A 27805-nucleotide genomic window follows, 5' to 3' on the forward strand; every position below is an offset into this window, starting at 1 on the left:
TGGTAGAAAATCAGCTGAAACCACAGAGGCACAGATAGAAAAGAACCCAGTAATTTTCCGTGGATGCGGGGCCCTGAAACACAAGTATTATGTCACTGCGGTGAAGTGAGACACTCAGGAACTATTCAGTCATTTGGAACTTTCTGCCCTGGACCTCCAGGGCATGACCCCTCCCTTTCTACCCTTCTCTTTGGCCATAAACTCACCTGGGTTACCTGTGGCAGCGGGCCCTACCTGACCTAGCACCCTCAAAAAGCTCAGAAGTAGCTCCTCAAAGGATTTTACCAACTCACACGGTCTGTTCTGGGCTCTTCTTTAAGGTCCACAGTTACTCTTTCCCACAGCTGCTGCCACTTCTCAGAGGTTTGGTTCAATTTATGCTCCAATCTTTCAATTTCCTGCAAAGTAATAAAAAGGAGTTTTCTGATAGTAAGTATTTCATAGAAATCAGGACGTGTCCCAGAGCCACATCTCCTCTGTACTGGGCCCCAATGGACATCATGGTCAAAGGGCAGCTGAAGTCAATGGCCTCAGAGGTCTCCCAAGCCAGGAGCAGTGGTGTGAACTCTAGCTGGTATGATGCACTATGGCAAAGATGATTTATTAGGATCTGTAATCAGGCCTTTTTGTACAGAATAGCTTAAATAAAGACATAAAACATGTATCCCAAACACCTTCACCTTTGGCTAGCCCAGAGGGAATCTGATGGCCACTGCAAAAGGCCAAGCACTGGGCTGGCATCCAAACCCTAGTAGCTGAGGTAGGAGTCTGTCCTTGACAGAGGAACCCCTAACTCTGCTGATTTAAAACCAGATGTGGAAAGAATGAACCAAGAAATGCACAAAGAATGGAATTTCCTTGGGACAAGGAAGCTGGGGATCAGAGCAGCTGCCTCTGTGACGCCTTCACTGCAGCACACTCCTCCCAGTCACAAGACTGCACGAAGACTCTTCAGGAACTGCTTGGCCCATATCAGGGCTCAAACCCTTTCCTCAGGGCTGCTGCTCTCAGCAGGGTGGCTACTGCTGGGATTGTTTCAGTTCAGAATATTCTCTGTAGAGACGCTGGCAGTATTCCCATCAGGCCATCAACTACCCACACTTCTGACCAGAGGAAGTAGAGCACCCACAAAAGCCATAACCCAGGCCTGACTCAGGCTGTTGGGCAGCTAAAACAGCTGGGAAGCTGCAAATTGCTCCATTTGCTTGATTGCTTCCTCATAATGCCAGAAAACTTACTTTTTTGAGACCCTTTTCCAGTAGTTGAGCCTGGTCCCCTACTGTTGTTGGGGAGCAAATTTGGTTTTCCTCATTCTCCTGGAATGCTACGTATCACACTGGCTCAGAGTGAGGACAGCCATGTCCGGAAGTGTGCGAACCACTTTTAATTTAGCCTGGTTTCTGAGGCCTCGGGTACTACCAGGGCCCCTGTTGCCCTCTGTGCATGTCTACACAGGCCTGACTTACACTGAAAAGGCTGGTGAGAGCATCGGGCTGAGCACAGCTGATATCATCATAGCAGGGCCACACTGTTCTCCTCCGGCTCTGGGGGCCAGCTCCTCCAGCCACTTCAGAGTCCTCGGAGGGGAAGTGCTTGGGGGTTAGCATCATCCAGTCATATGAAGGGCCTGTGGAAAGGGTCTCCTCTGTGTAGTAATCCCACTTCTTGAGGCTGGAGACATTTACACTGGGCTTCAGGGCCTGTTCAAAGAAAATTCTGAAATATAGTTTCATCTTGACCTCAAAGTACCCCAGCTTACTGGCAGGTCAGCCCTTAACATTTGCAGGGTCCAGGGCAAGAGCATGAATGGAGATTCAAATACCATATATGTAAATATTTAGATATTATACATCAAGATAAACTATTAAATAAAATATATCTCTCCTCCTACCTTGGTAGATATAACTTCCTAATGATCTGGAAGACCAGGCTCAAACTGAGAATTCTTGGACTCCTTGGAATTCTATACCAAGGCCCAAGGTGGCACTGGGAAAGCTGGTCCCAGCTCCCAGTCCTTGGCCTAATCCCCTGCTCCTCTCACCTTGGCTCTGTCCTATATTCTGAGGTCTTTTATGAATGTATATATATATATATATATATATATATACCCTAGTCCACAAAACTAAACTTGGTCTACTACCTGCCAAACAGCTACTTCTTAGGCACCCTTGAGGCTGAAGGGAACATGCACTGGCTTGGGAGACAGACCGGAAGAAGTAGCTTTGTGAGCAACTTGGATTTAGGCAAGAAATTTTGGGTACATGATTTAGATGAAGAAAGGGTATCTAAGCACATACCCTTGTTTCTTGTGGTCTTCATTTTATGAGGAGGGGATAGTTGGAGAAAGGCCAGAATGGGGTCCTAATGCATGGGACCCAGGGCAGGGGCATTCCTGCCCCTGAGTAAGGTGATACTTCTCACTTGTCATCAAACCAGTCTGTTCCATCTCAGAGCTTACTTCACATAGATGTGCATCACAGAGCATGGTTGCCCCTGAGACGTCATTCTTTTGACCTGGGCTTCAAACATCCAGCGTTCCATAGGGGTTCTTCCACAGCTTTGGTGTAAATGGACTTAGGGAAATCTTTTCTAAAGTATTTTAGATTTTTTCAGCTTAGATAACCAGTTGAGGTTTCAAGTTTTGTTTGGTCTTTCTTCCTGGAGAAAGTTGCCTCACTTTGACTTTCTTGAAGTTATCCCTCCTAGATTTTGGGGGCCGGCTCCTAATTTTTGTGGTCAAGAATATGATGAACAGTCTCTATTCCATCATAACCCAAACCCATAGTGTATATCAAATTTTTAAATAGCTTCTGGTATTTTAAATAGCTTCCTAATCCAATGTTTATAAAAAGCTTAAACAGCTTATATATACTTAAAAGTAAGGAAAACTTTAACACTAGATACTCAGAAAGTGAAACATAAATGCTTTCTTACTGTACCTCTATTTCCATTGGTGAATATAAATAATTAAAGAAAATGGGACTCCTCTTGTGCATTCTATCAATACATTCCCAAATACAAATTCCTTTTTTGGCATGCTTGTCTCCTTTATCGTCAAACAACGTTCCTGTAAATCAATCCCCCCCCCCCCAAAAAAAAAAAATCAACAAAAGTCAAATAAATCAACAGTTTGCCTAAAAATGATGCATGTACCAGATGAAAAGCAAAATATATCTTACAGCTCTCAGAACAGCAATGTATGTGCAGAAACCTTAGGTGGTGACCGCAAAGCTAAGGATAGGAATGAACTTCACAGCTATATGGAAACAAACCCAAATGGAAGGAAAACATCTGGTAAGGTTTTCCCAAGTATTTAGCAGCACATAGCGACTCTCTTCTAATCTATATCCTACATCTATATCTAGATTCACAGAGCTCCATGCCAGGAGTCATTCTACATATTTTTCAGGAGAAATGGGAAGGACTTAGAGTTATGTGATGAAGTTCAGTTAAAAACATAATTTTATGTTTCTTTTTTCAGTCGTTGGCTGTTCATTATGAAGCCATTTAAAGTGTTTTCTTATTTAGTAATTTATATACTGCAAATCATGGTCATGAAGACTTTGGATGATAGAAGGGTGTGGTCTGTATCCTTGAGTGACTTAACAAAAGCCAAATGTAGTGGGTGGGGGAGGTGCTTCAGGGAGTTTCTGATCCTATCTTTGCACCCATCAAACAGTCAATGTGTCACTCACATGAGCTCACTTTTTTTTTTTAAATAAGCTTTAAAAACAAAAGTTTTATTATTTATTTTGAGAGAGAGACTGTGTGAGCAAGGGAGGGGCAGATAGAGAGGGAGAGAGAGAGAGAGAGAGAGAGAAGAATCCCAAGCAGGCTCCGTGCTGTCAATGCAACACCCAATGCAGGGCTCGATCTCACAAACTGTGAGATCATAACCCAAGCCAAAATCAAGAGTCAGATGTTTAACAGACTGAGCCACCCAGGCACTCCTTCTTCTTCTCCTTCTTCTCCTTCTCCTCCTCCTCCTCCTCCCCCCCTCCCCCTCCCTCTCCTTCTTCTTTTTTTTTTTTTTAAGTAGGCTTCACATCCAGTGCAGAGCCTAATGCTGGGCTTAAACTCATGACCCTGAGATCAAGATTCAGATGCTCAACTGACTGAGCCACCCAGTAGCCCCAGGAGGTTATTTCTTTAAAAGGCCAGGAAGGGTGCTTCCTTAGCAGTACTGTCTTGCTTTGAATGAAATGACTCAGTCAAAAGTCAAGAAGCAACTTATCAGTTTATCAGAAAAGATGGTCTCAAGCCCAACTCTGCACAAAATCCTGTAAGAGGCCCCCAAGACTAATTAGTGTTTCTAGTCTACCTTTTAACTGCAGAGTCCAGTGTGGTAGTTTTCAACCCTGGCCACACATTGGAAAAATCAAGGGCTTTAAAAACCCCCAATGCTTAGGTCTTGCCTCAGACCAATTAAATCAGAATCTCTGAGGATGAGTCCAAGCAGATATTTTAAAAGTTCTCCAAGTGACTCCAATGTCTCTTGTAACCAGCTTTCCTTCATATCTTCCCAAAACATGGGTGCTTAAGAAATTATAAAGTTTCTGATTATGATGTGTGGAACGACAATTCTGAGTCAACAAAGGTCTAGAAGTATAAATAAGAGCCAGTGCTGTCTCCCTTCCCAACAGTATAAAATATCACACTAGACAATTTTAACAGCATGCACTGGAAAGCAGTATGTCCCAAGACATACTGTAAACTGTAAACTGAGAACATCAGTAAATATTTTCAGCTACTAGAAGAGTTTTTTTTATGAATATCCAGGTACATATACTGAAAATAGCTGATGTTTTTCTTTGTTGTCTTCTTAACAAGATCCTGTACATCCTCCCTTCTCTTCTCCCTATAACAACAGAATGTAAAATCCCTGTGGGAATGTTTTCACAGGGGGCGCCTGACTTTTAAAATCTACTCTTTACAAGTATTACTGCTCTTAAAAATTATAATATTGATGGAGATGTCTAAAATTTAATGAGTTATTATTATACACTATAAACTGTGCTAAGAAGTTTACAAATATTTCGTAATATGATCATCATGACCCAAAGGCGTAGGTGCTATTATTGTACTCATTTTAAAGATGAGGAAACTGAAGAAACTCAGAGAGGCACCTAACATGTCCAAAGTACTCAGTTGGTACTGGGAATACTACAATTTAATCCTGTTCTATTTCCTCCAGAGCCTTTACTGCTATGCAAAGTGCCTCCAAGGGCAGGCACCTTTCCTACCTGAGTGTACCTGGGATGGAAAAACTAGGTCAAATGTTTCTCTTCAAACGGTGATACCACTTTGAGATATTAAAATAGTAAGCAGATTTCACCTTTCAAAGGTGCTACAGGGAAGACCACTTGCAGTCCCTAAGAGCTAGTACAGCACATAATCTCAGAATCTGGGCACTCGTTCCTACCTATTCTACTTTTATAAATCCTAAAATGGCCTTGCCACACTTGGGGGTAGTTATGTTATTGGAGTTTTCAATTAAAAACACAAAAAAATGGGGCATCTGGGTGGCTCCGTTGGTTAAGCTTCTGACTTCGGCTCAGGTCATGATTGCATGGCTCATGAGTTCAAGCCCCATGTCAGGCTCTGTGCTGACAGCTCAGAGCTGGAGCCTGCTTCAGATTCTGTGTCTCCCTCTCTCTCTACCTCTCCCCTGCTCATTCTCTCTCTCTCTCTCTCCTTCAAAAATAAACATTAAATTTTTTTTAAAAAACACACAAAAACTATCAAAAAAGATGAAACAAGGGCATGCAAATACATACCATGCTCTAATCTTTCATAGTCTGAATCCAGGAGAAATGTTTTAAAGCGATTAGACACATAGTGGAAAGCCAAGAACTTCAAGTAATAGAGATTGAATTCAAACTCAGTTGGATACTGGTTGTGAACCTGAAACACACAAGGCAAAGAAAAGAGTAAGACCCAAACTTAACAAAAACTGGATGCCACGCCACTGAATGATGTCCTGATATATGCAGGAGACCATGTGGTCACTCAATCAACTGAATCCCTACCGTAAGTGGAGGTGGGAAGGGAACCAGCCTTTCTGAGCAACTACTATGTGCCAGACACCATGCAAGGGGTTTTCAGAATCATAATTTCATTTACTCTCCATAACAACACTATATGATAGGCATCATTCTTATCTGGTTTTATTGAGATATGATTGACATATAATGTGTAAATTAAAAAAAATTTTTTTAACATTTATTTATTATTGAGAGACAGAGAGAGACAGAGCATAAGCATGGGAGAGGCAGAGAGAGGGGAGACACAGAATCCAAGGCAGGCTCCAGGCTCTGAGCCTGACGCGGGGCTCGAACTCATAAACCGTGAGATCATGACCTGAGCTGAAGTTGGACGCCTAACCGGCTGAGCCACCCAAGCGCCCCATAATGTTTAAATTTAAGGTATAAAATGTGATGATTTGATACACATATTTATTATGAAATGATTACCACAATACAATTAGTTATACCTTTATCACCTCACAAAATTACCTTCTTCCTTGGTGAGAACATTTAAGATCTAGTCTCTTCGCAACTTTCAAGTATATAATACAGCATTGTTAACTATAGTCATCATGCTGTACATTGGATTTCCAGAACTTATTTCTCTTATAACTGGAAGTTTGTACCCTTTAACTGGTATTTCCCCATTTTCCCCAAACCCCAGCCTCTGGCAACCAGCATTCTACTGTTTCTATGAGTTTGGCTTTTTTAGATTCCACATATAAATGAGATTATACTGAATTAATTTTTCTCTGACTTATTTCACTTAGCATAATGTCCTCAAGGTCCAGCCACGTTGTTGCAAATGGCAAGATTTCCTTTTTAATTTTTTTCTCATGGCTGAATAATATTCTATTGTTTATATATATAACATTTTCTTTATCCATTCATCTGTAGATGGACACTTAGGCTATTTCCATATGTTGGCTATTTAGTGAATAATGCTTCAGTGAATACAGGATTAGAGCTATCTCTTTGAGATACTGATTTCACTCCCTTGGATAAATACCCAGAAGTGGGACTGCCAGATCATAAGGTCATTCTATTTTTAGTTTTTTGAGGAACCACTTTTTCACAGTGGTTGCACCAATCTACACTCCCACCAACTATGCACAAGGGCTCCCTTTTCTCTACATCTTAATAGGTGTGAGGTGATATCTCATTGTGGTTTGGATTTGCATTTTCCTGATATTAGTGATGCTGACCACCTTTTCATATGCCTATTGGCCACTTGCATGTCTTCTTTGGAAAAATATCTATTCTATCTTATCCTCTGAAGATAAGCATTATCATTCCCACCACCTCTTCCCCCATTTAGAAACAAAGACGCTGAGGATGAGTAAGATTAAGTAACTTCCCAAGGTCATTAGACAGTAACCAGTGAGACCAAATTTGAATCCGGCTTGTTAGACTCCAATAGTCTGTGCCTTATTCACTGCTTTATACTGTGCTAATACTTGATAGACATAAATTATCACAAGTCATAATTTTCCCTTCAAGTGTTTGTGGTGTAATAGTGGGTAATAAAACAAGCAATTTGGCAGTGAAAGGAATGAGAGAGGAGGTGGTGGTTTAGGGGACTGCAAGAGATCTTTTCTGGACAAAAGAAATACGACGTGCCTGTCTGAGGACAATGCAAGAGAAGCCAGTAGAGAGAGAACAAGTTGTGGCAAAAGAGCTGGAAACTAAGAGAGTAAGGCTCCAGGAAAGCAAGAATGAATGAGACTACAGGCCCAGATATAGGGAACAGCTTTGGAAATGAGGACGGACAGATGAGTAGAAGAAAGATACGTTCAAGTGCCAAGGGAAGGGGGAAGGGCTTATGCCATTTAACCTGATTGGTCATCATGAAATTAGACTGTGAGGTCCTTGGACATAGGAATAAGGATGAAAGCATGATATGGGAGGGAGGGAGCAAGGCAGAACTTGGAACGGTCACTGAGCTATAGTGTACTTTAGACAAGCTGCATGCAGACTCTGTGGAGCCATCTTATGGTGGCAGAAGGTAGGCTGATGACCTCGTGATACTCCAATCAACCTAGCAGTTTCACCTCTCTATGACTCAATCTCTCATGGCCCGTTAGAGAATTTTGTTTGGTTGAGAGAAGTTCCAATCATAATTATACTTGCTTAAAAGCTGTTTCAAATGAACACTTTAGGCAGACTGTCTAGAAGTCAGCTTTTCTCTCCATGTTTAATTTGGCAATGTAGACCCACACTTGGTCAGCCAAAGTGAGCAGGCATGTATGTTGATATTACAGACTAAAAGATCAGTGAGAATCTATTTTTTTTTAAATGTTTTTATTTATTTTTGAGACACAGAGAGACAGACACAGAGTCTGACAGAGAGACACAGAGAGGGGAGCGGCAGAGAGAGAGGGAGACACAGAATCCGAAGCAGGCTCCAAGCTCTGAGCTGTCAGCACAGAGCCCGACGCGGGGCTTGAACTCATGGAGTGTGAGATCATGACCTGGGCTGAAGTCGGATGCTTAACCGACTGAGCCACCCAGGCGCCCCTGAGAATCTGTTTTTAAAAAAATTTTTATATTTATTTTTGAGAGAGAGAGAGAGAGAGAGAGAGAGAGAGAGAGCGCGCGCGAGAGCAAGGAGGGGGAGGGGCAGAGAGAAAGGGAGACAGAGTCCGAAGCAGGCTCCAGGCTCTGAGCTGTCAGCACAGGGCCCAAGGCGGGGCTTGAGCCCACAAACTGTGAGATCATGACCCAAGCCAAAGTCAGACGCTTAACTGGCTGAGCTACCCAGGTAGCTACCCCAGATCAGTGAAAATTTAAAGTCACGATCTGGATATCACTGATTTATTAAAGTTTATCATTTGGTTAGAAACCTAGTTTTCTGTGATTAAAGGTGTTTTTTCCCCTTGACATTTTCTTATTGGTTTTTTATTTATTTATTTTTTTTAATTTTTTTTTCAACGTTTTTTATTTATTTTTGGGACAGAGAGAGACAGAGCATGAACGGGGGAGGGGCAGAGAGAGAGGGAGACACAGAATCGGAAACAGGCTCCAGGCTCCGAGCCATCAGCCCAGAGCCTGACTCGGGGCTCGAACTCACGGACTGCGAGATCGTGACCTGGCTGAAGTCGGACGCTTAACTGACTGGGCCACCCAGGCGCCCCTCTTATTGGTTTTTTAAATGAACTAAAAATTTACCTCATAATATGAAGTAAAATGGATTTTAAGAAAATGTTTTAAAAGGGAGTGTGACTCTCATACAATGGGCTTATATACTGTGGAGTTGCTTCCCTTATCTGAGCCACTTCCTGTTGCATCAGGTCTCCATAAGACAGGAGAGCTTTCCATGGAACATGGCTCTGAATAGCTAGGTAATGTGCCCTATTCTAAGGTTTTAGAACTGCAAGCTCTTTAGTCTGAGCTTCTGGTTCAGAACCAATAGCACCACCCCAATAGCCATTGTGCACATGACAGAGAGGGGGTGACTCAGGTTGTGGATGGTAGGACAGAAGCAGGGGACAAGCCCGAGATAGAACTTGGTTCCCTTCCATTTGAGTCTCAGGGAGGAGAAATATTCAACGTGCTCAGGGAGAGTGAGCTCCAAGAACAACTTTGCCCCAACAGACATTGGAATACACTTTGTTACTCACAGGGGAAGAAGAGTTCAGGGCTATTTCTACAGACCCAGTCCATAATAGATTCTAAAAACTTTAAAAAATCTTTTTATTAAACAAAGCGCCAAATAACAAAACAACAAAACATTTCTCTCAATAACTATTTTCCATAGAAACCACTTGCCTCATACATGTCTGTATCTTTCCTTGATTATTCTGATACTTAATATGCTTAAGTATGTAATTTTGAAGACCCACTTATGAGGTAAAGTAGGATGGAAATGATAATGAATATGACCTTACGTTGAACTTACAGGCATTTCAGGGAGATCATATGCTAGGACTAAGAAGCAAAACTCTACAAGTGGAAAAATACTTTCACAGCCCACTGTACTGAGTGACTGGCCTCACCACAAATCCCAGACCCTACAATTATGTTAGAAAGGTTAGACACTTCTCAAGGACCCTGGCACTCACCCTGCTTGAACTGGAATTGGTGCTTAGATAGCATCATCGTGATGGTGCTTGGGGCACTATGCTTGTGCCTGTATGTGCCACAAGGGCACCTGCAGTTGCTAACTGCTTGGGGTTGAAAAACAATCTGCCCCCAAACTGAGGTTAATTATCAGGTTTACTGGAAGTAGAAAAGAAGAGGTAGAACAACTTTTTTTCTTTCTCTTTTTCTTTTCCTCTTTAGCAACAGTTTAAGAAATAAGCATGTGAGGATTTCTTCAATGGAAAAAAAGATTCAGATTGACCTGAATGCTGGATTGATTAATACTTAGATAACCACATCTGGAATCTGACATTAAGAAACACAGGAAAAATGTCTATTTAGATCCTCTGTCCATGTTTTGTTTTGTTTTGTTTTTTAATCATTGAGTTATAGGAGTTCTTTATATATTGTGGGTATTAACCCCTTATCAGATATATAATTTGCAAATATCATCTCCCATTCAGTAGTCTGTCGTTTCATTTTGATGGTTTGCTTCATTGTGTGGAAGCTTTTTGGTTCATGTGTTTATTTTTGCTTTTGCTTCCCTTGCCTTTGGAGTCAGATCCATAAATACATCGCTAAGACTGATGTCAAGGAGCGTACTGCCCATGTTTTCTTCTAGGAATTTTATAGTTTCAGTCCTTACATTCAAGTCTTTAATCCATTTTGAGTTAATTTTTGTGTATGGTGTAAGACAGTGGTCTGGTGTCATTCTTTTGCATGTAGTTGTTCAGTTTTTCCATTTGTTGAAAACTGTCCTCTCTCCACTTTATGTTCTTGGCTGCTTTGTTGTAAATTAATTGTCCATATATGTGTGGGTTTATTTCTGGGCTCTCAATTCTCTCTTCTAAAATGTCTTTTTACCATAATAAGAAATGAAGACTTGATTATATTCACATGGCAAAATCTGGTGCTTAGATTTCCAGTAAAAAAGAAAAATTATACTTTCTCTATTTAGTCCTATCTTCCAGAGACTCAGTTTGCCCAGTTCACTGGCTTTTTTTCCCCTCCTTGTCAGTGTGACATCTAGACTCTTCCACTGTAAAATTCTACAGTAGTCTCCAAAAAGCACAATCCATGTGCTTCCTTCTCTCTGTTAAGTATTGTTTTAGTAGAAGAAATAGGGTTAGGCCAAAGAGATCTCATCTAAGGACTTAAGATATGGGGAATAAGTGAGAGATTAGAGGTTTGTTAGCCAGGAGACTTTTTTTAACAGCTTTAATGAGGTATAATTGATGTACAATAAGCTGCACATATTTAAAGTGTACAATTTGATAAGTTTTGACGTATCTATACACCCTGAAATCATTGGCACAATTAAGATAATGAATATATCATTCGTAACTCCTAAAAGTGCCTTGGGCTCCCTTTGCCTCTTCCTGGACACTTTCTTCAAGCAAACATTGATTTGCTTTTTGTCACTATAGATTAATCTACATTTACTAGAGCTTTATATAAATGGAATCATAAGTATGAACTCTTTTTTTGTCTGCCTTCTTTCACTAAGCATAATTCTTTGAGATGCAGACATGTTGGGTTATCAGTAGTTAATTTCTTTCTATAGTTAAATAGTATTCCATTGTATGGATATACCACCATTTGTTCATTCATAGCTGTGGATGGGCATTAAGTTGCTTCTGGATTTCTGGTTGTTATCTATAAAGCTGCTATGAATAGTTATGTATAAGCCTTTGTATGGGCAAAAACTCTCATTCTCTTGCATAACTGCCTAGGGATGGAATGCCGAATCACATGGTAGGTACAGGTATGTTTAACTTTTTAAAAAATGTCCAAACTATTTTCCCAAATGGTGGTACAATTCTGTATTCCCTCCAGCAGTGTTAGAGAGTTCTGGTTCCTTTACATCTTCATCTACACCTGAGGTAGTCAGTTTAAAATTTTTTATCCATTAAAATAGGTATGTAGTGGTATTTCGCTGTGATTTTAATTTGCATTTCCTAATGACAAATGATGTCAGGTATATTCTCATGTGCTTATCTGCCATCTGTACCTCTTGGTAAAGTCATTACAAATATTTTGCCCACAAAAAAATAGGTTGGTTGTTTTCTTATTACTGAGTTTGAAGAATTTTTGAATTATTCTGGACATAAGTCCTTTAAGCAGGTACATAATGTGCAAATATTTTCTCTCTCTCTGATTTGTCTTTTCATTTTATTAACAGTAATTTTTGAAGAACAAAATTTTAAATTTTAACTAGGTCTAACCTTTCAATTTGTTCTTTTATAAATCATGCTTTTGGTGTTGAATGTTAAGATACCTTGCCTAACCCAAGGTCACAAAAATTCTTCCTATATTTTCTTTTAGAAATTGTATAATATTAGGTCTTACATTTAGGTCTATGACCCCTTTTGAATTAATTTTTATACTGTTACTAGGTTTGGATCAAAGTTAAATTTTTTTTTTTTTTTTTTTTGCCTATGGGAATCCAATTGTCTGGCACTGTTGGCTGAAAAAAACTATCCTTTCTCTACCGATTGTTTTGCACCTTCGTTGAAAATCAGTTGTCTGCATATCATATATGTGTGGGACTATTTCTGGACTCTCTTCCTTTCCATTGACCTATCTATCTTTACATCAATTATCACACAGTCTTGACTACAGTAGCTTTATAATAAAATCAGATAGTGCAAGTCTTCCAATTTTGTTCTTTTTCAAATTTGTTTTGGCTATTCTAGATTCTTTGCATTTCCATATGGATTTTAGAATGAGCTTGCCAATTTCTACAAAATAGCCTTCTGGGAGTTTGATTGTGATTGCACTGAATCTTTAGATCAATTTGTGGAGATTGACATTTCAACAATATTGAGTCTTCTGAGCAAGAGGTATCGCTTGCTTTGGTTAGGCCTTTAATTTCTCTCAGTAAGGTTTTGTAGTTTTCATTGTCTTGGTCTTTAACTTATTTTGTTAGATTTCTTTTACGTTCTTTGATACTATTGTAAAGGTAATAATTTTTACATTTCAATTTTCCAATGATTCATTGTTAGTCTGTGGAAATAGTAGTGAGTTTTGTATATTGATCATGTGTTCTGTAGCCTTGCCAGATTCACTTATTCTACTAGCTTTTTCTTTTTTTTTTTTGTAGATTCCATAGACAACTGTTGTTTGTGAAAAAAGATAATTTCACTTTTCTAATGTGGATGTCTTTATTATTATTATTATTATTATTATTTTCTTGCCTTATTGCATGGCTAGGATCTTTATTTAGTACAATGTTGAATAGAAGTGGTAAAGCAGACATCCACATCTTATTACTGATCTTAGGGGAAAAACATTTAGTCTTTCACTAGTAAATATGATGTTAGCTGTAGGTTTCAAAAAAATACTATTTATAGTTTGAGAAAGTTCTCTTCTATTCCTGGTTTCCTGAACATTTTTACAGAAATGGGTTATATTTTGTCAAACGGTTGTTTGAGTCTATTGGTTTTGACCATATGGTTTTTCTTTTTTAGTTTCTTAATATGGTGAATTATAGCGATTGATTTCAAATGTGAAACCAACTGTGCATTCCTGGGGTAAGTGCCACCTGGCCATGGTATATTATCTTTTATTTATTAAAAATTTTTTTATGTTTTATTTTTTTATATTTGAGAAAGAGAGACAGAGACAGAGAACGAGCAGGGGAGGGTCAGAGAGATGGAGACAGAATCTGAAGCAGGCTCCAGGCTCCAAGCTGTCAGCACAGAGCCTGATGTGAGGCTGGAAACTTGCAGTGAGATCGTGACCTAAGCCGAAGTCTGACACTTAACCAACTGAGCCACCCAGTTGCCCCTATTATGTTTAAATATTTTGTTGGATTAGATGTGCTAAAATTTTGTTTAGAAAATTTGCATGTGTGATCATCAAATGTGTGATCATCACAGATACTGGTCTATAGTTTTCTTTTGTTGGCTTTGTCAGGCCAGGGTAATGCTGGTTTCATAGACTGAGTTGAGAAGTATTACCTTTGTTTCAATTTTCTGGAAGAGTTTTTGTAGAATTTCTATTATTTCTTCCTTAAATGCTTGGTAGAATTGACCAGGGAATCCACCTGGGTCTGAAGTTTGCAGTGTGGAAAGATTTTTAACTACAATTTCAATTTTCTCAACAGACATAGACTTATTCAAATTATGTATTCCTCCTTGAGTGAGTGTGGGAGTTTGTGTCTTTCAAGGAATCTGTCCATTTAATCTAAACTGTTTATTTTATTGGTGTAAAAATGTTCATAATATTCCTTTACCGTGCTTTTCATATCTGTAGACTCTGTAGTGATGTCATCTTTCTCATTTCTTTTTAAAAATTTTTTTTAACATTTATTTATTTTTTAGAGAGTGAGAGCATGAGTGGGGGGAGGAGCAGGGGCAGGGTACACAGAATCCAAAGCAGGCTCCAGGCTCTGAGCTGTCAGCACAGAGCCCAACACAGGGCTTAAAATCATGGACTGTGGGATCATGACCTGAGCCAAAGTTGGACGCTCAACCAACTGAGCCACCCAGGTGCCCCTCTCATTTCTAATATTGATATTTTGTGTCTTTCTTTGATCAGTCTCGCTAGAAGTTTATCAATTCTATTGATCTTTTCAAAGAACAGCATTTGGATTCAGTATTTTATTCTTTCCTGTTGGCCACAAGATTTTTGGAGCCTAAAGGCAAATCTGCTTCAAATGAATTTAGCCTTATTATAATATGCAGAATTGGAAATGATAGGCATCTCAGTCTATAAATTAATTCTATATGAGCATTTCCCCAAATATGCTGATGAGTAGAGTTTAGGCCTTTGTCAGGCATCATCTGGATTCTGTTGTCCAAAATAATTTTGTATTTATCTTGATGAAAGACAAAAATATACAGATTTAAAAGACAAAGCTATGTGAGGTATTTTAGTTTTGTTTTCCATTATGGAGTGAAACTTGCCAATTTCACTTATTTATAAGAAGAGAATATGAAATGGAATTTGGAGAAACATGAATTTATAGGGTCTTATATTTTGCCCATGTGCCATTAAGTACTTTATAAAATTTAAAGGCCCATAAAATAAGCTATGACTCAAATCCCAGGAAAGATCAACATTTTGGGAATAAAATATAGTAGGTCAACACTGGATTTTACTTTCAAGATTTAGAAATGTTAAGCTACAAGAGACCCTATATAGGATGGTGTCAACATTGGAAAAACTGTGGGTATGGTAGATACACCCTAGAAAAACAAGCAACTAATGTTAGTTTTTGTTATTTCAAGATTAAGATTTAACAAACATTAACTGTGCAGTTTCTACTGTACAAATGATTTTATGTAAGATTTATAATCCTTCTGGGGTGCCTGGGTGGCTCAGTCAGTTAAACGTCTGACCGGCTCAGGTCATGATCTCACAGTTTGTGGGTTCAAGTCCTGCATTGGGCTCTGTGTTGATAATTCAGAGACTGGAGCCTGCTTCAGATTCTTTGTCTCCCTCTCTCTCTGCCCCTCCCCCACTTATGCTCTGTCTCTCTCTGTCTCTCTCTCTCAAAAATAAATAAACATTAAAAAAAAATGATTTGTAATCCATCTGATAGCTATGCCTATCCATGTATCTATCTAGAAACCAAAGCACAGAGAGGTTGAAAAATTTGTTAAAGATCAAAAATTAGTAAGACTGATACATAAACTCAGTTTATGGGCTCAAAATATTAACAACTTTAATACAAAATTGGCTTGTTATAAAACAGCTTGGATTGTGTCAGTTTCTGCCAGTTTTCAGATGAATGAGGAGCAGGCAGACACCAGAAACTTTGAATATGCCATTAATCCACTAACTGCAGTCATTTGTCAATATTAATGGATAAATTTTATAGTCATGAAACTGTTTGGGGGCAGCCTAGCTCCTTACACATGTGCTCACAAGGAAAGTTCATATCTTCAAAAGGCAAATAGTTTTTCTCTTTGGAACAGGACTTGGCATAGTGCTGGCATTTTAACTGTGAAGACAACCATCTCTTACAGCCAGACCAGAGTGAGTCAATTTACGATTTGAATAAACTTCAAAAGCAAAGGTGTAACTAGTATTTGTTTTTCTCAAACAACAGGTCCTCAAACAATAAGTTCTAAGTTCTCAAAGATTTACTCTAATGTTGAAGTAGAGAAGATGCTTTCCTATACTCCATGTTTTCGTTTATATCATACAGGTTTGTTCCTTTGGTATTGTATTTTAAAAATAAATTTTAGGTAAAAATTTCATTTTTATATTTTGGATGTATTTCTTTTTGAATTTGGTTCAACTATTTTAAGAAAAGGAAGCATCCTGTAATGATATCATTTGAACTAAGCCAATTTCTTTTAGAAGCAACAAAAAATTTGCCAGATGTTGCTATTATGAAACAGTGATCTAGCATTTTAATTCATCTGACACCTGGATATACTGGCATAAACAATGGCTTTTTATATGATGAGGCAGTTCTAATTTAAGATCAGTGCTTCATCTGTTTTCTTTGTAACTCTATTAGTACTAATGGACAAGTCTAGGCAAATTTCCATAGACTGCCTTTTGGCATTCAGCATGTTAGAAATGGTTAATAAGCAGTGAACACATTCCACCTGGGAGTTTCGCTTGCTGCTGCGCAATTTTGCACTTTTTTTTTCTTTTAAATGTTGTTGGGCCTGGCTCTGTTTTGTGTCCCCGAGAGACTGAGGACAGCAGTAATTCGAATTGTCTGGCAAAAGCCAGAGTCATGTAAAGCACTAGTGTTCACTTGAAAGGTATTCAAAGAAGGCGTTTTCTAATGCCTAAAACTAGTATGTAGGAGATGATGAAACACTACCTTATAATTAAGTCAGCAAGAGTCAGAGCACTATTTGTTAACTATAGTCTTCTTAGTCTTCTGTTTTTGAATGAATAAACAATCCCTTTTCAGCACAAAGTAATTTGCTTCACCAAAGCTGATACCTATCATAGTCAAGCATCCTTTAAATACTGCAATTAAGGTCATATGCTCGCTTTGCCATGACTTGCCTGCACTCAGGATATTATGTGTGAGGGTACTAAGGCAAATGAGAGTTCAGGAAAATTTTTAAAAATTCATATTTTAATTAAAAACATCTTAACATGATACAACCAGATTTGAATGACTACTAAAGAGGTCTTTAGACCCTGAGCAATATTATTTTCTACAGTTTGTGAAGCATTCACCTACAAATAAGTGAACTTTCATCAAAGTTCAATTTATATAGAACATTTGAATTTTGACTCATTATTTAAAATGAAAAGTTGCTAGAAATACACCTCAAGTTGTTTTATATAACTTAACATTACACAGTTTTAGCATCTATTATAATGTATTCTGAAGACAACGGGAATATAATTCCTACTTCATTTTAGTTTATGTTAAGTTACTTTGTTTACATCACTTAAGAGGTACTCACAAAATACAGGTTACTTTCAAACATTCTAGACTATTCACACTCCTACACACCACCAACAATAAAATATAAGCATTACATTTCAAGTAATTATTACTATACTTGGGATACAATAATGTTTTCATTTTCAAGGACAGTATGTCTTCCATGAGAACCTCTCATTTCTTACTGATTGTGAGTGGATTCTTTAGCTGACTCTAATGTTTAGGTATGCAGAGTTCTGCAAGTTGAACATGGATATTTAACATATGTAATAGTGCATTTAACTTAAGCAAATACAGCCATACAAACTCAGCCCCCTGCAGCTCTCCCTTAATTAAAGGAAAGGAAGTTTTAAAAGGTAAAAAACTAAAAGGAGGTAGGGAGAATGAGAGGGGAGACAGTAGCAGGTCAAGAAAATTCAGCACATTTGTGAATGATGAAAACAGAAGGAAGGACAGCAGTAAATGACAGAAGATGAGAAGCTACACTGGGATGCCTGTAGGATGACAATGATTTGAGAAGGCAACAGCTTGCCCTGTAAATCCAGAAAGGCCCAAGGCTCAGAGGCCCCCAAGTGCTGAGTAACATATATAGGGGTGAGATGAGAGCCCAAAATGAGGACTAGATGTAAGTTTATAGAGGAGGTGGTGAGATCTCCAGGGTCCTTTCCAACCCCAGGCAGTCATGTGATTGTCTCCTTGAAAGCAAGAGATTAGAGGTTTGTCCTCTGGAAAAACCAAACTTGATGAGCTCTGGGCTTGGGAACAGCAGGCACGACTGGGTTGGTGACAAGGCTTGAAGTTGAAAATAACATGGAAAAAGAAAAAATCCGCACACTCAAAAGGGATCTCCCTGGACCCATTTCTTGCCTATTTCTAAGAATCAGGCAGTCAGGCTTATAAGTATTCTCTGGGTACCAGACAGACAAATTTTTCTCTGGAGAAACCACATAGCTGCTGTTTTCTTTTTCTGGAACTCCAGTTAACTGAGATGTTGGACTTCCTAATTAAAATTTTGTTTCTTAGGTTCACTGAAGTATAATTTACATATAACAAAATTTCCATATTTTCAGCATATAGGCTGATCGATTAATTTTGGTCACTGTACACATCTGTGTAGTCACCACCACAATTAAGACAGAATAGTTCCCTCATCCTAAAAAGTTTGCTTATGCCCTTCCATCGTTCTTGACCACTGGTCCCAAGAAACCATTGATCTGTTTTCTGTCACTGCAGTTTTGCCTTTTGTAGAATTTTCTATAAATTAAATCATATAATGTGTAGTTGCTCCTACCTGCCTCCCCATACCTCTGTCAGTTATACTGAGAAATAACTGACATACATCACTGCATAAGCTGAAGGTATACAGCCTAGTGCATTTGCTAAGTGATATAAGAAGGCAATGAGCAAGATAATAAGAAGTGCTGTCATGAAGAACTCATATGCTTTCACCTATCTAGATGTGAGAAAAAAGATGCTTGCTCCCTCCCTTGGTCTCAGTTAAGCTTTCTGTTTCAGAGACAATGGGGCTCCAAATGTCTTCCTCATCTATCTGCCAAAAGGAGTATGAAATAAAAAGACTAATAGTAAAATAGTAAACAAATATATCATTTGCTGCAAAGACTTAAAATGTAAGCTCAACCTGGTCATCAGCTTCTCCAGATGCTGCTTGGACAGAATTAACTGAAATTATTCAATAGATCTTTTCTTTAAGAAGCCGATTAGAGCAATCAAAAACAACCACCAGAGTGTGTATGTGGGGGGTAGGATCAGGGGGATGGAAAGTTGCAGCTAATGGGTATGGAGTTTTTTTTGGAGTGATAAAATGTTCTAGAATTGATTGTGGCAATTACACAAATCCGTGAATATACTAAAAACTATTGAACTATACATTTTAAATAAATGAAAAATTATGTAGTGAATTAAAAGAGCTGATCAAATTATTAATAGACTAAAAAACCAAACCAAAACAAAACCCATATACCAACTTGGCCTCTTAAAAACTGAGAATAAACTGACAGTTGATGGGGTGGGGGTGGGAGGAAGGGGAGGGTAGGTGATGGGCATTGAGGAGGGCACCTGTTGGGATGAGCACTGGGTGTTGTATGGAAACCAATTTGACAATAAATTTCAAATTAAGAAAAAATAATAAATGAATACAAACTAAAAAAAAAAAAAAAAAAAAAAAAAAGACGACTTAGTTCCAGTTTTGGTTCCTAAAAACATTTCCACCTTTCCTTCCAATAGGTACCTGAGGCCAATCATTCCAAGGAAGCTCACTGTTCTGACACATATGTTTGATATGCCAGAACCCATTCATTTTGTGGTGCAGATGAAACAAAGCTGGAAATGTCAGTCCTGCTTTTCCTAGGCCAATTTAGCAAAGCCAGTGGCAGGCAATTCTCAAGCCCAATCCTGATTAAGGCCCCATTAGGGAGTTTATATCTTATGTGCATGAGATGAAGGCAGGAGGGAGCCTAAAGCATTCACACCTCCCCCACTCCCCTGCTCCTGCTGGGTTGGACTGGATTATATACCTGTGTTTCTGTCTGGTCCTTTGATTAGCCCTGAGTAGGTCACTGAGTAGAACCGAGCCAGGGTTCTCAACCTCATAGGCTTGCCTGATTGGGCCCGGATTCTTTCTCTAGGGGCTGGCTCTACCTTCTATATTCCTAGGCACAAGCTAAAGTCCTCTCAAACTGGGAAGACCATCTGTTGCATTTCAGGCTCTGCCATTACCTAGAGATTTTTGCTGTTCTACCATAGGTCAAACCTTTCTGGACAACAAACCCAAGTTTGCTCCTCTTCTTGGGAGATGATAATTTAGAGTGCTGGCCACTTCACATGGGGGCCAGCCTAATAGCCAACTCAGTTATCCTAATTTCAGAAACCAACTAGTTCTCTTCTTTTCTATTACCAGCAATCCACTGCTAAGATTTCAGCAGGTCCATCAGAGTCATGACATGAGGATACCTGGCACAGCACTGCAATGGCTCGATAAATGCTAGTTCTTTTCTTTCCTTCATATCAAGTCAATTTAAGCTTGCTCTACTTACCTGGTGTACACAGTCTAAGAACTGCAGGAATATGGGAGTAAAACCACTACCCTGACAGTTGAGAGTCAAGCTGCTCCGCTGACTAAATTTATGACCAAAAGAGAGCCACTCTTTTTCGACCAACATCCGGAAGCCTTCAAGTGTCCTATAAAAGGGATCACTGAGTAACTGAACCAAGGATGTCACCTAGGGCACAAGCAGGATGGATACTTCATTACTTTCAGTCCTGAAAAAATTTTGTTAGTAAGACAAGCAAAGTCACCTCAACAGCAAATTTGTTCACTAACTGCTCCACGACAGCCAATCAAATTAATTCTGCAAACTTTCCAGCAAAAACTAAAACTCAGATTCATTTTGGCTACATGTTTTCTTTCAGAAATTATGATTTTAATCTTTAGCTGGCCAGTTTGCTGACTGCAGCCCTCTCCTAGGTTAATTAATAAGGCCAGAGTATCAGTTCAAACCGACATCTACTTTTTGACAGGTATAGATTAATGTCTTACTGTAGTTTATATTTATACTTTCCCTTTTCATGTGGAGTGGGTAAAGGAGGAGCTTATTGAAAGCCAGGGAAAGGGCTGATAAAACCCAGGAAGGATGATCCATGTTCTACCCTCTGATCAAGTGCTCCATTTGTATGCTCACATGGTGTATCTCTCATGTGGGAGCCTGATGCCCTGAGCTGAAGCTCCAGGCTATATTGTGCTGGGAAGCTCAGGACTCAGAGCTTTCTCATGGATACTAGGTGTTTTTAACACAGGACTTTCTCTGTCCATAATTACATTAGTCATTATACAAAAGATTCATCTGCAGAACTTAAAAACAACTGAATTTGAATACAAATATAAAACTAAGTATCTGAAAATATGTTTTAAGAGTTTACTTGTGCAGTGATGTCCCAGCCTTCCTCCAAACAGACCAAAACTGAGGAACCATTCTCAAGTACTTCTGATATAACCACAGCCAGCTGCATTATCCTGTGAAGCTAAGAGATAAGAAAGGAGGCCACAATTAGACCAGGCACTTTCTGAGCACCAAGAACACACAGACTCATTATCAACCTTAGATAACAAAAACAAGTTAGGGATAAAGTATTTGGACAAAAGAACCATGTAAGTTTTAAATGCTTTAAGTTCTTTGTCAAAATCAAGATGAAACAATGACATAATTTAAAAGCAGTCACATTTAAAAATAATGTGTTCAAATGATATATCATGAAATAAACTGACCTTACACGATCTCCTCAAAGTAGAAGAGTTATATAATTCCATAGAGTGGAAAAGAGAGATTCTATAAGTGGCCTTACCAAAACAGTTACTGGATGTAAAATTTGCTTTTCTATGATGTAGTCAGTTCTATTTCAGATACTCTTAGTTTTTCTGTAATTAGATAGTGAGGATGGTTGCACAACTCTGTGAATATACTAAAAAGCACTGAACTGTACACTTTACAGGGTTGAATTTTTATGATAAACGAATTTTGTATTTTAAGAAAGACACTCTTGTTTGTACTGTGTATTAAACGGGAAGAAGACTCAGATTTGTGCTCAGCTTTTTAAGCCAAGCCAACTGACTCAAAGTCCCTAATGAACAATTAAGCTGTGAATAGAACATAGAGATTCAAAACCAAATGTATATTGTAGTTTAAAACTATATTTTAAGTATCACTTGATGTAATTTGTAGATGAATCCAACTTTCAACTAACACAAAACAAAATTAACTCCCCCATATTTTAAACAGAGCTAGGCTATTTTAAACCCAGGAACAAGGCACATGTCCTCTCCAGCAATGGGAAGCTCCTCACTGTTCCTTTAACATAGCCTGAATTCTCTTGGGCTTAGCATTTGCTCTAAGTTAACTTTTAAAATGCCAATATCCCAAGTGGGGCAGTATTTTCCACTGTTTTTAGTCATGAACTTCTGGTATGAATCTACTTTGGAGTAAGAAGCAGAACAAAGAATGTACCAGAAGCACAGATAGATAGGTTGAGTGGTGGGAAGTTTGGGGCTGGTGCTCATAGCTTAGGGACAGAAGGGAGTTTTGATCAGCTCCTTCCATGAGTACTCAAAGTATCTAGATTTATAGCTAATTGTATATATGGCTTTTTTTTTTTTTTTTTAATAGTTTAAGTATCTTGAGAATAGTCACTGCCCTGGGTACTCCCATCATTTCTTGGCTTATGGAAAACAACTCTTTTTCCTCCCTAAGAGAGGCAAGAGGCTTGGAGGCAGATGGGAACAGAGATCAGAGGGGCTGGGAACTCCTACAGGGGGCAAAGGAATAATGGGTATAGCATCATTGGTTTAAAAACAAGGCTGAAGGGTATATTGCAGAGATGCTTTGGCCAAATGTCTGCGTCAGTGTCTAAAACATGCATGTCATAAATACCTTTCTTATGTGGTTTGGAAGAAATGTGGGTTATGTGTGTTGGGATACCTATTTCTCCTTAATTTCTCAATAAGAGTTTAATTAAAAACATCCCAAGTTTGACTTAGCTGAAGAAGGGATATGTGTTTTTTTCCTAAACTTTAGGTAGGCTTTGGGGCATCCAATATGACTCTGGTGGATGGTTTGAGGGTGAATCTAAAATCTACAGACAAGGAAAAGGCAGAGACACATGGAAGGTGAGAAAGTAAGAGGGAAAGGCTCTTGGAATCATCTAGAAATCAAATTGTGTCCCTGGATCCTTACTCTGCTGACAAAAGAGCAGAAGTCCTATAAATATTTGTTGATTAAATTTGCTGCATATCAAAAAGTTTCGATCTAACAATAAAGATCTCCTCCTTAGCATCCTGTGAAGATTAAGTTTTCAATTAGAAGAGATTGAAAACCCAGGGATGAAGAATTCTATCCCCTCATCTTCTATATCACATGTTTCCTGGAACTGAAAAACCTTTATGGAGCGTGTACAATAAGGAGAGAATGTCAGGTAATAGGGAAACACAATACTTTTTTCTCAAATATCAATTCTGTATATCCACTTGAACCTCTTTCCTTGAGTTATAAGACACACTGCTCTAGACATTACCTGCGGGAACCACTCAGAATCTCCCAGGGCTTTCAGGAAGGTCACTTCTGAGTCAGTAGGGATGGTGCTTGGAACACATGCCCTCATCAATTTTTTAAAACTGGCTTTTACTTGTCGGATGTCATGAAATTCAACAGGAACAAACTCACAATTTAAAGCAAATTCTAACTTGAAGTTCTGTGGGTGAAGATGCATAGAATTAGGCATATGAAGTGCTATAGGTAAAAGAGCACTGTTTTTAATGTCAATACTTGATGATGTACAGTTAGTTGAGGCCAAGTTGCTATAGAGGTTGCAGAGGTCAAGAAAGTCAATCCTGTGGCTAATGTGTCAGTGTTACTGGAAAGAGCCATTCAGTAAGGTCTTGTGGTTTGACTTGGCTTGCTGTCATTCTGAGAATTTGGAGAGACTACTGGTAGGCTGGAACCTGCTGGAACTTATAACACCAAATATAAGCCAATTATAAGGCCATGAACCTGGAGTCTAAAGAAGAACCAATGACACGTGGACAGCATGATTAATCCAAAACTAAGTCTTCCAAGATATACACTGTAATGAAAAGGTAATATACTGTTGGTTTCAGAACTCTACAAATTGAAGTTTATGGACATACACATATTTGTTTCTTATTATGTAAGTAAAACATAGTCATTGTAAAAGTGAAAAAAAGTAGAGATAAACATTGAGAAGGCAATAAAAATCATCATCTCACTGCCCTAACACTATTAACATTGTAGTACTCTTTTAAAGTGAATATACAAAATTTTATATGTAGTAAAATCTGAAAGGCTTTCTGACTTTTAGCTTTGGGACAATATTTTTTTTCACACAATATGACACATGTATCAATATATATTTATTTGAATACTTTAATCATTTATATCTTTAATCCATATGGAATTTATTCCATGTGTGGTTGCATTTGTAATTTATAAATGCTAAATTGATGGCCCTTTGATCTATTTTGTTTTGGTAATCTTGTTGCTTAGTTCTGAGGATTTAAAAACTCTCAACCTTCTCATGCCAAAAAATGAGTTAGTTTTCTCAGACTCTTTGCACTTTCTTCACCTTCTGCCCAAATAACTCTATTATATTATTTTTCTTATTTTTTAATGTTTATTTATCTTAGAGAGAGAGTGTGTTTTTCTATTAGTTTTTTTAAAAACTTATAATAGATAGTTTACTTTCCAGGAGAACCAGGTTCCTTTCAATTTCTCAACTATACATGAGGTAGGTATGCTTATCTTATAAACCAGAAACTATCAACCATAGTGTTGACACACATTAGGTCATAATGAACTTGTTACTAAGTATATGGTATTAAAGTATATAAACTGAAAAAGGTAAATAAGGGCAATTCAAGTTTATTTAGAATAAGCCACTCTCTACTTCCTTGCGTTTCTATATGTCTCCTTTGTGGGGAGAAGAAAGTATCAGGTTGCAACTAGACGGCACTAGGCTATCCAGAATGTGACACATGTCAGACAGGTAAGGACTACACTCTATAGATACAATTCAATAAATAAAAAGAAAAACTTGAATGGAATATACAAAAATCCTAATTACTACTGTGCCAGGATGGTGGAATTATGTATATATGTATGTATGCATATATATATTAAAGTTTATTTATTTTGAGAGAGAGAGAGAGAGAGAGTGTGAGCAAGTGGAGGAGGGACAGAGGGAAATAGAGGATCTGAATCAGGCTCCATGCTGACAGCAGAGAGCCTGAAGTGGGGCTCGAACTCACAAACTATAAGATCATGATGCTTAACCAACTAAGCCACCCAGGTGCCCCAGTGGAATCGTTTTTAAAATATAATACTTTACTGATAAGAGAGAAAAGGAGAGAGAAAAATAGAATGATAGCAAGAAAGAAAGAGAGAAAGAAAGTAAATAAAGGCATGAAGGCAGAAAGAAAGAAAAAGAAAGAAGGAAGGAGGAAGATGGGTGGCGTGTAGGGGGAGGGAAGGGAGGAAGGGAGAAAAAGGAGCATGAGTCCCAAGGACTCAGTCTTTCTTACTCATACATACATGATCATCCAGTTAAACTGAGGACTGATGTGCAAAGGCAATGGCAGAGGTGAGAACTGAGGAGACAAACCTTGGAAAGTGATTCAGGTCATGAATAAGTGCTGTGCTGAAGTGTGGAAAGTCTGTGCTCTGGGAAAGACACTGGTGCCAAAGAGGCTGTACAGGCAACCCTGGATTACTGTTGAAAAGTGTTCCAACTATTTTCTGGATATAAAGTTATCTGCTGTATCAGAAGACACATGTGCATACTTAACAATTGAGCACTATACCCAGCAGTTTCATGCCCTCTCCCCTAAAGGTTGTGACTAAGTGATTGCAGCAGTCCTGGCAGTGGGAGGGGAGCTAGCAAAGCCAGCTTGCCATAGAAGAGATGACGCAGTCATTGGCATCTTGAAAACCGAGCATGTGGGATCCTGCTCACAGCCTCTGCTCCACAGTTCAACTGAAGGTCTGTCTCTATTGCCCAGTGCTGACTGAAGCACTGGGCTAAACTTTGAGGGGATTTCTGAATTAACAAATACTTTTATTTCCCACAAACCTATCAGTAGTAATGAAATCTATTTTGTAATGTGTGAATTGCAAAAACAAACCCAAGGAAGTGCTGCTTTTAGAGGTAGAGACTATCTTTACAATTTATAGGACCTGAGCATAGTGAAGCTCTGTAGCACAATCACGTAAAAGTAAGATAGGGGCGCCTGGGTGGCTCAGTCGGTTGAGCGTCCGACTTCAGCTCAGGTCACGATCTCACGATCCGGGAGTTCGAGCCCTGCATCGGGCTCTGGGCTGATGGCTCAGAGCCTGGAGCCTGCTTCCGATTCTGTGTCTCCCTCTCTCTCTGCCCCTCCCCCGTTCATGCTCTGTCTCTCTCTGTCTCAAAAATAAATAAACGTTAAAAAAAAAAATTAAAAAAAAAAAAAGTAAGAAAAGGGGCGCCTGGGCGGCTCAGTCAGTTAAGTGTCTGAGTCTTCATTTTGGCTCAGGTCATTATTTCATGGTTCGTGAGGTTGGACTCTAGGCTGACAGTGCAGAGCCTGCTTGGGATTTTCTCTCTCTCTCTCTCTCTCTCTCTCTGCCCCTCCCCTGCTCTCTCTCTCTCTCTCTCTCAAAATAAATAAACATTTAAAAAACCAAAGTAAGAATAAAGTTGATTAGGGCTTCTAATATTTTGAAATTTCTGATATGCCTTAGGACATGTGTGTCTAACCTTGCAAAGTTAAAAAAAAATTAACTTAGAAAACAATCTTGGCCTTCCCTTGTCTCCATATGCAGGGCCACAGCTTTCTTTTGTTCACTTTTCTACCTTCCTGTAGCTTTCTTTATCAATAGGGATCTATTTTGCCAGGGGCACAGATTTCTATGGAAGCTGAACAAGACAATGGAAAAACACAGCCCGAATAAGCCTTATTTCTTTTTTGTATGTACACTTCCTAAGATTCCTGATGTTTATGCTGATTTTTTCATGATTATGTGTTAAGTATATTTTCGTGGCTAATAAATATGCAGATATGCATATGTATCTCGATATAAGTATATGCAGATATACATACATATGTATGAGCTAAAATTTTTTTTGAGATTGATTATTAACTCCAGATTAAGAATCTATGCTGTAAAATGAAATTTCTAGGAAAGCTGTTTGAGGTAAGTTTTATAGACTGCCTTTGTGTATCCATAAAGTTTCTAAGTGAGAAAAAGAAATCTTACCCTTAGTTGCGACTTTTCACCAAATATATAAAGGGCCGTTTGGCGTTTCAAGAGCTGGTTTTGCAGGTAGGTGCTGTTACTAAAGGAGGCCGAGTGGTCCCTGCCTGCCAGCCGGGCGCCAACATCAATGAAAGATGTTGGAGAGCTGATGAGGCGAGTGCTAGAGCGAAGACTTGCCCAAACACCTTCACAAAAGCCAAAATAATGGAGTGAGATAACCTGATGTGGGAATGCCACTGAATAGGGAAAAAGATGTATGCTCTGTAGGGACAATTTTAGAGGTAATAGCAAGTTAATTCACCTAAGTAATCATGGATCATATCGGTCATTTGTTGTTTACTTTTGCAAATATAAGCATTATTCAATACAGCATTTCCAAATCACACAATCTTAGGGTTGGAGGGAGCTAACAAGTCACCCAAGTCAATCCCATTTTTTGTATTTTGATGTAAAGTCAGTATTTATAAGTAAATGCTGAGATCACAAATAGAGTGCACGGACACTGGGAA

The 27805-nt window shown here is 38.7% G+C and overlaps 1 protein-coding gene across 5 annotated transcripts in view; it reads right to left on the reverse strand.

Annotated features, from left to right (window-relative positions):
* Positions 1-27805, reverse strand: part of SBF2 (SET binding factor 2) — a 473279-nt gene that overhangs the window by 6799 nt on the left and 438675 nt on the right. For all 5 annotated transcript variants that reach the window (XM_042959198.1, XM_042959197.1, XM_042959196.1 and 2 more), the window contains 8 exons: positions 27297-27481; positions 23560-23736; positions 21415-21516; positions 20532-20717; positions 5778-5904; positions 2940-3067; positions 1467-1700; positions 294-398 (listed from right to left, as the gene is read on the reverse strand). In XM_042959198.1, the coding sequence (XP_042815132.1) occupies positions 294-398; positions 1467-1700; positions 2940-3067; positions 5778-5904; positions 20532-20717; positions 21415-21516; positions 23560-23736; positions 27297-27481 (1244 nt within the window). The remainder of the gene's footprint in view (positions 1-293; positions 399-1466; positions 1701-2939; positions 3068-5777; positions 5905-20531; positions 20718-21414; positions 21517-23559; positions 23737-27296; positions 27482-27805) is intronic.

The sequence above is a fragment of the Panthera tigris genome, chromosome D1 (genome assembly GCF_018350195.1).
Source record: "Panthera tigris isolate Pti1 chromosome D1, P.tigris_Pti1_mat1.1, whole genome shotgun sequence".
In the NCBI taxonomy this organism is placed as follows: Eukaryota; Metazoa; Chordata; class Mammalia; order Carnivora; family Felidae; genus Panthera; species Panthera tigris.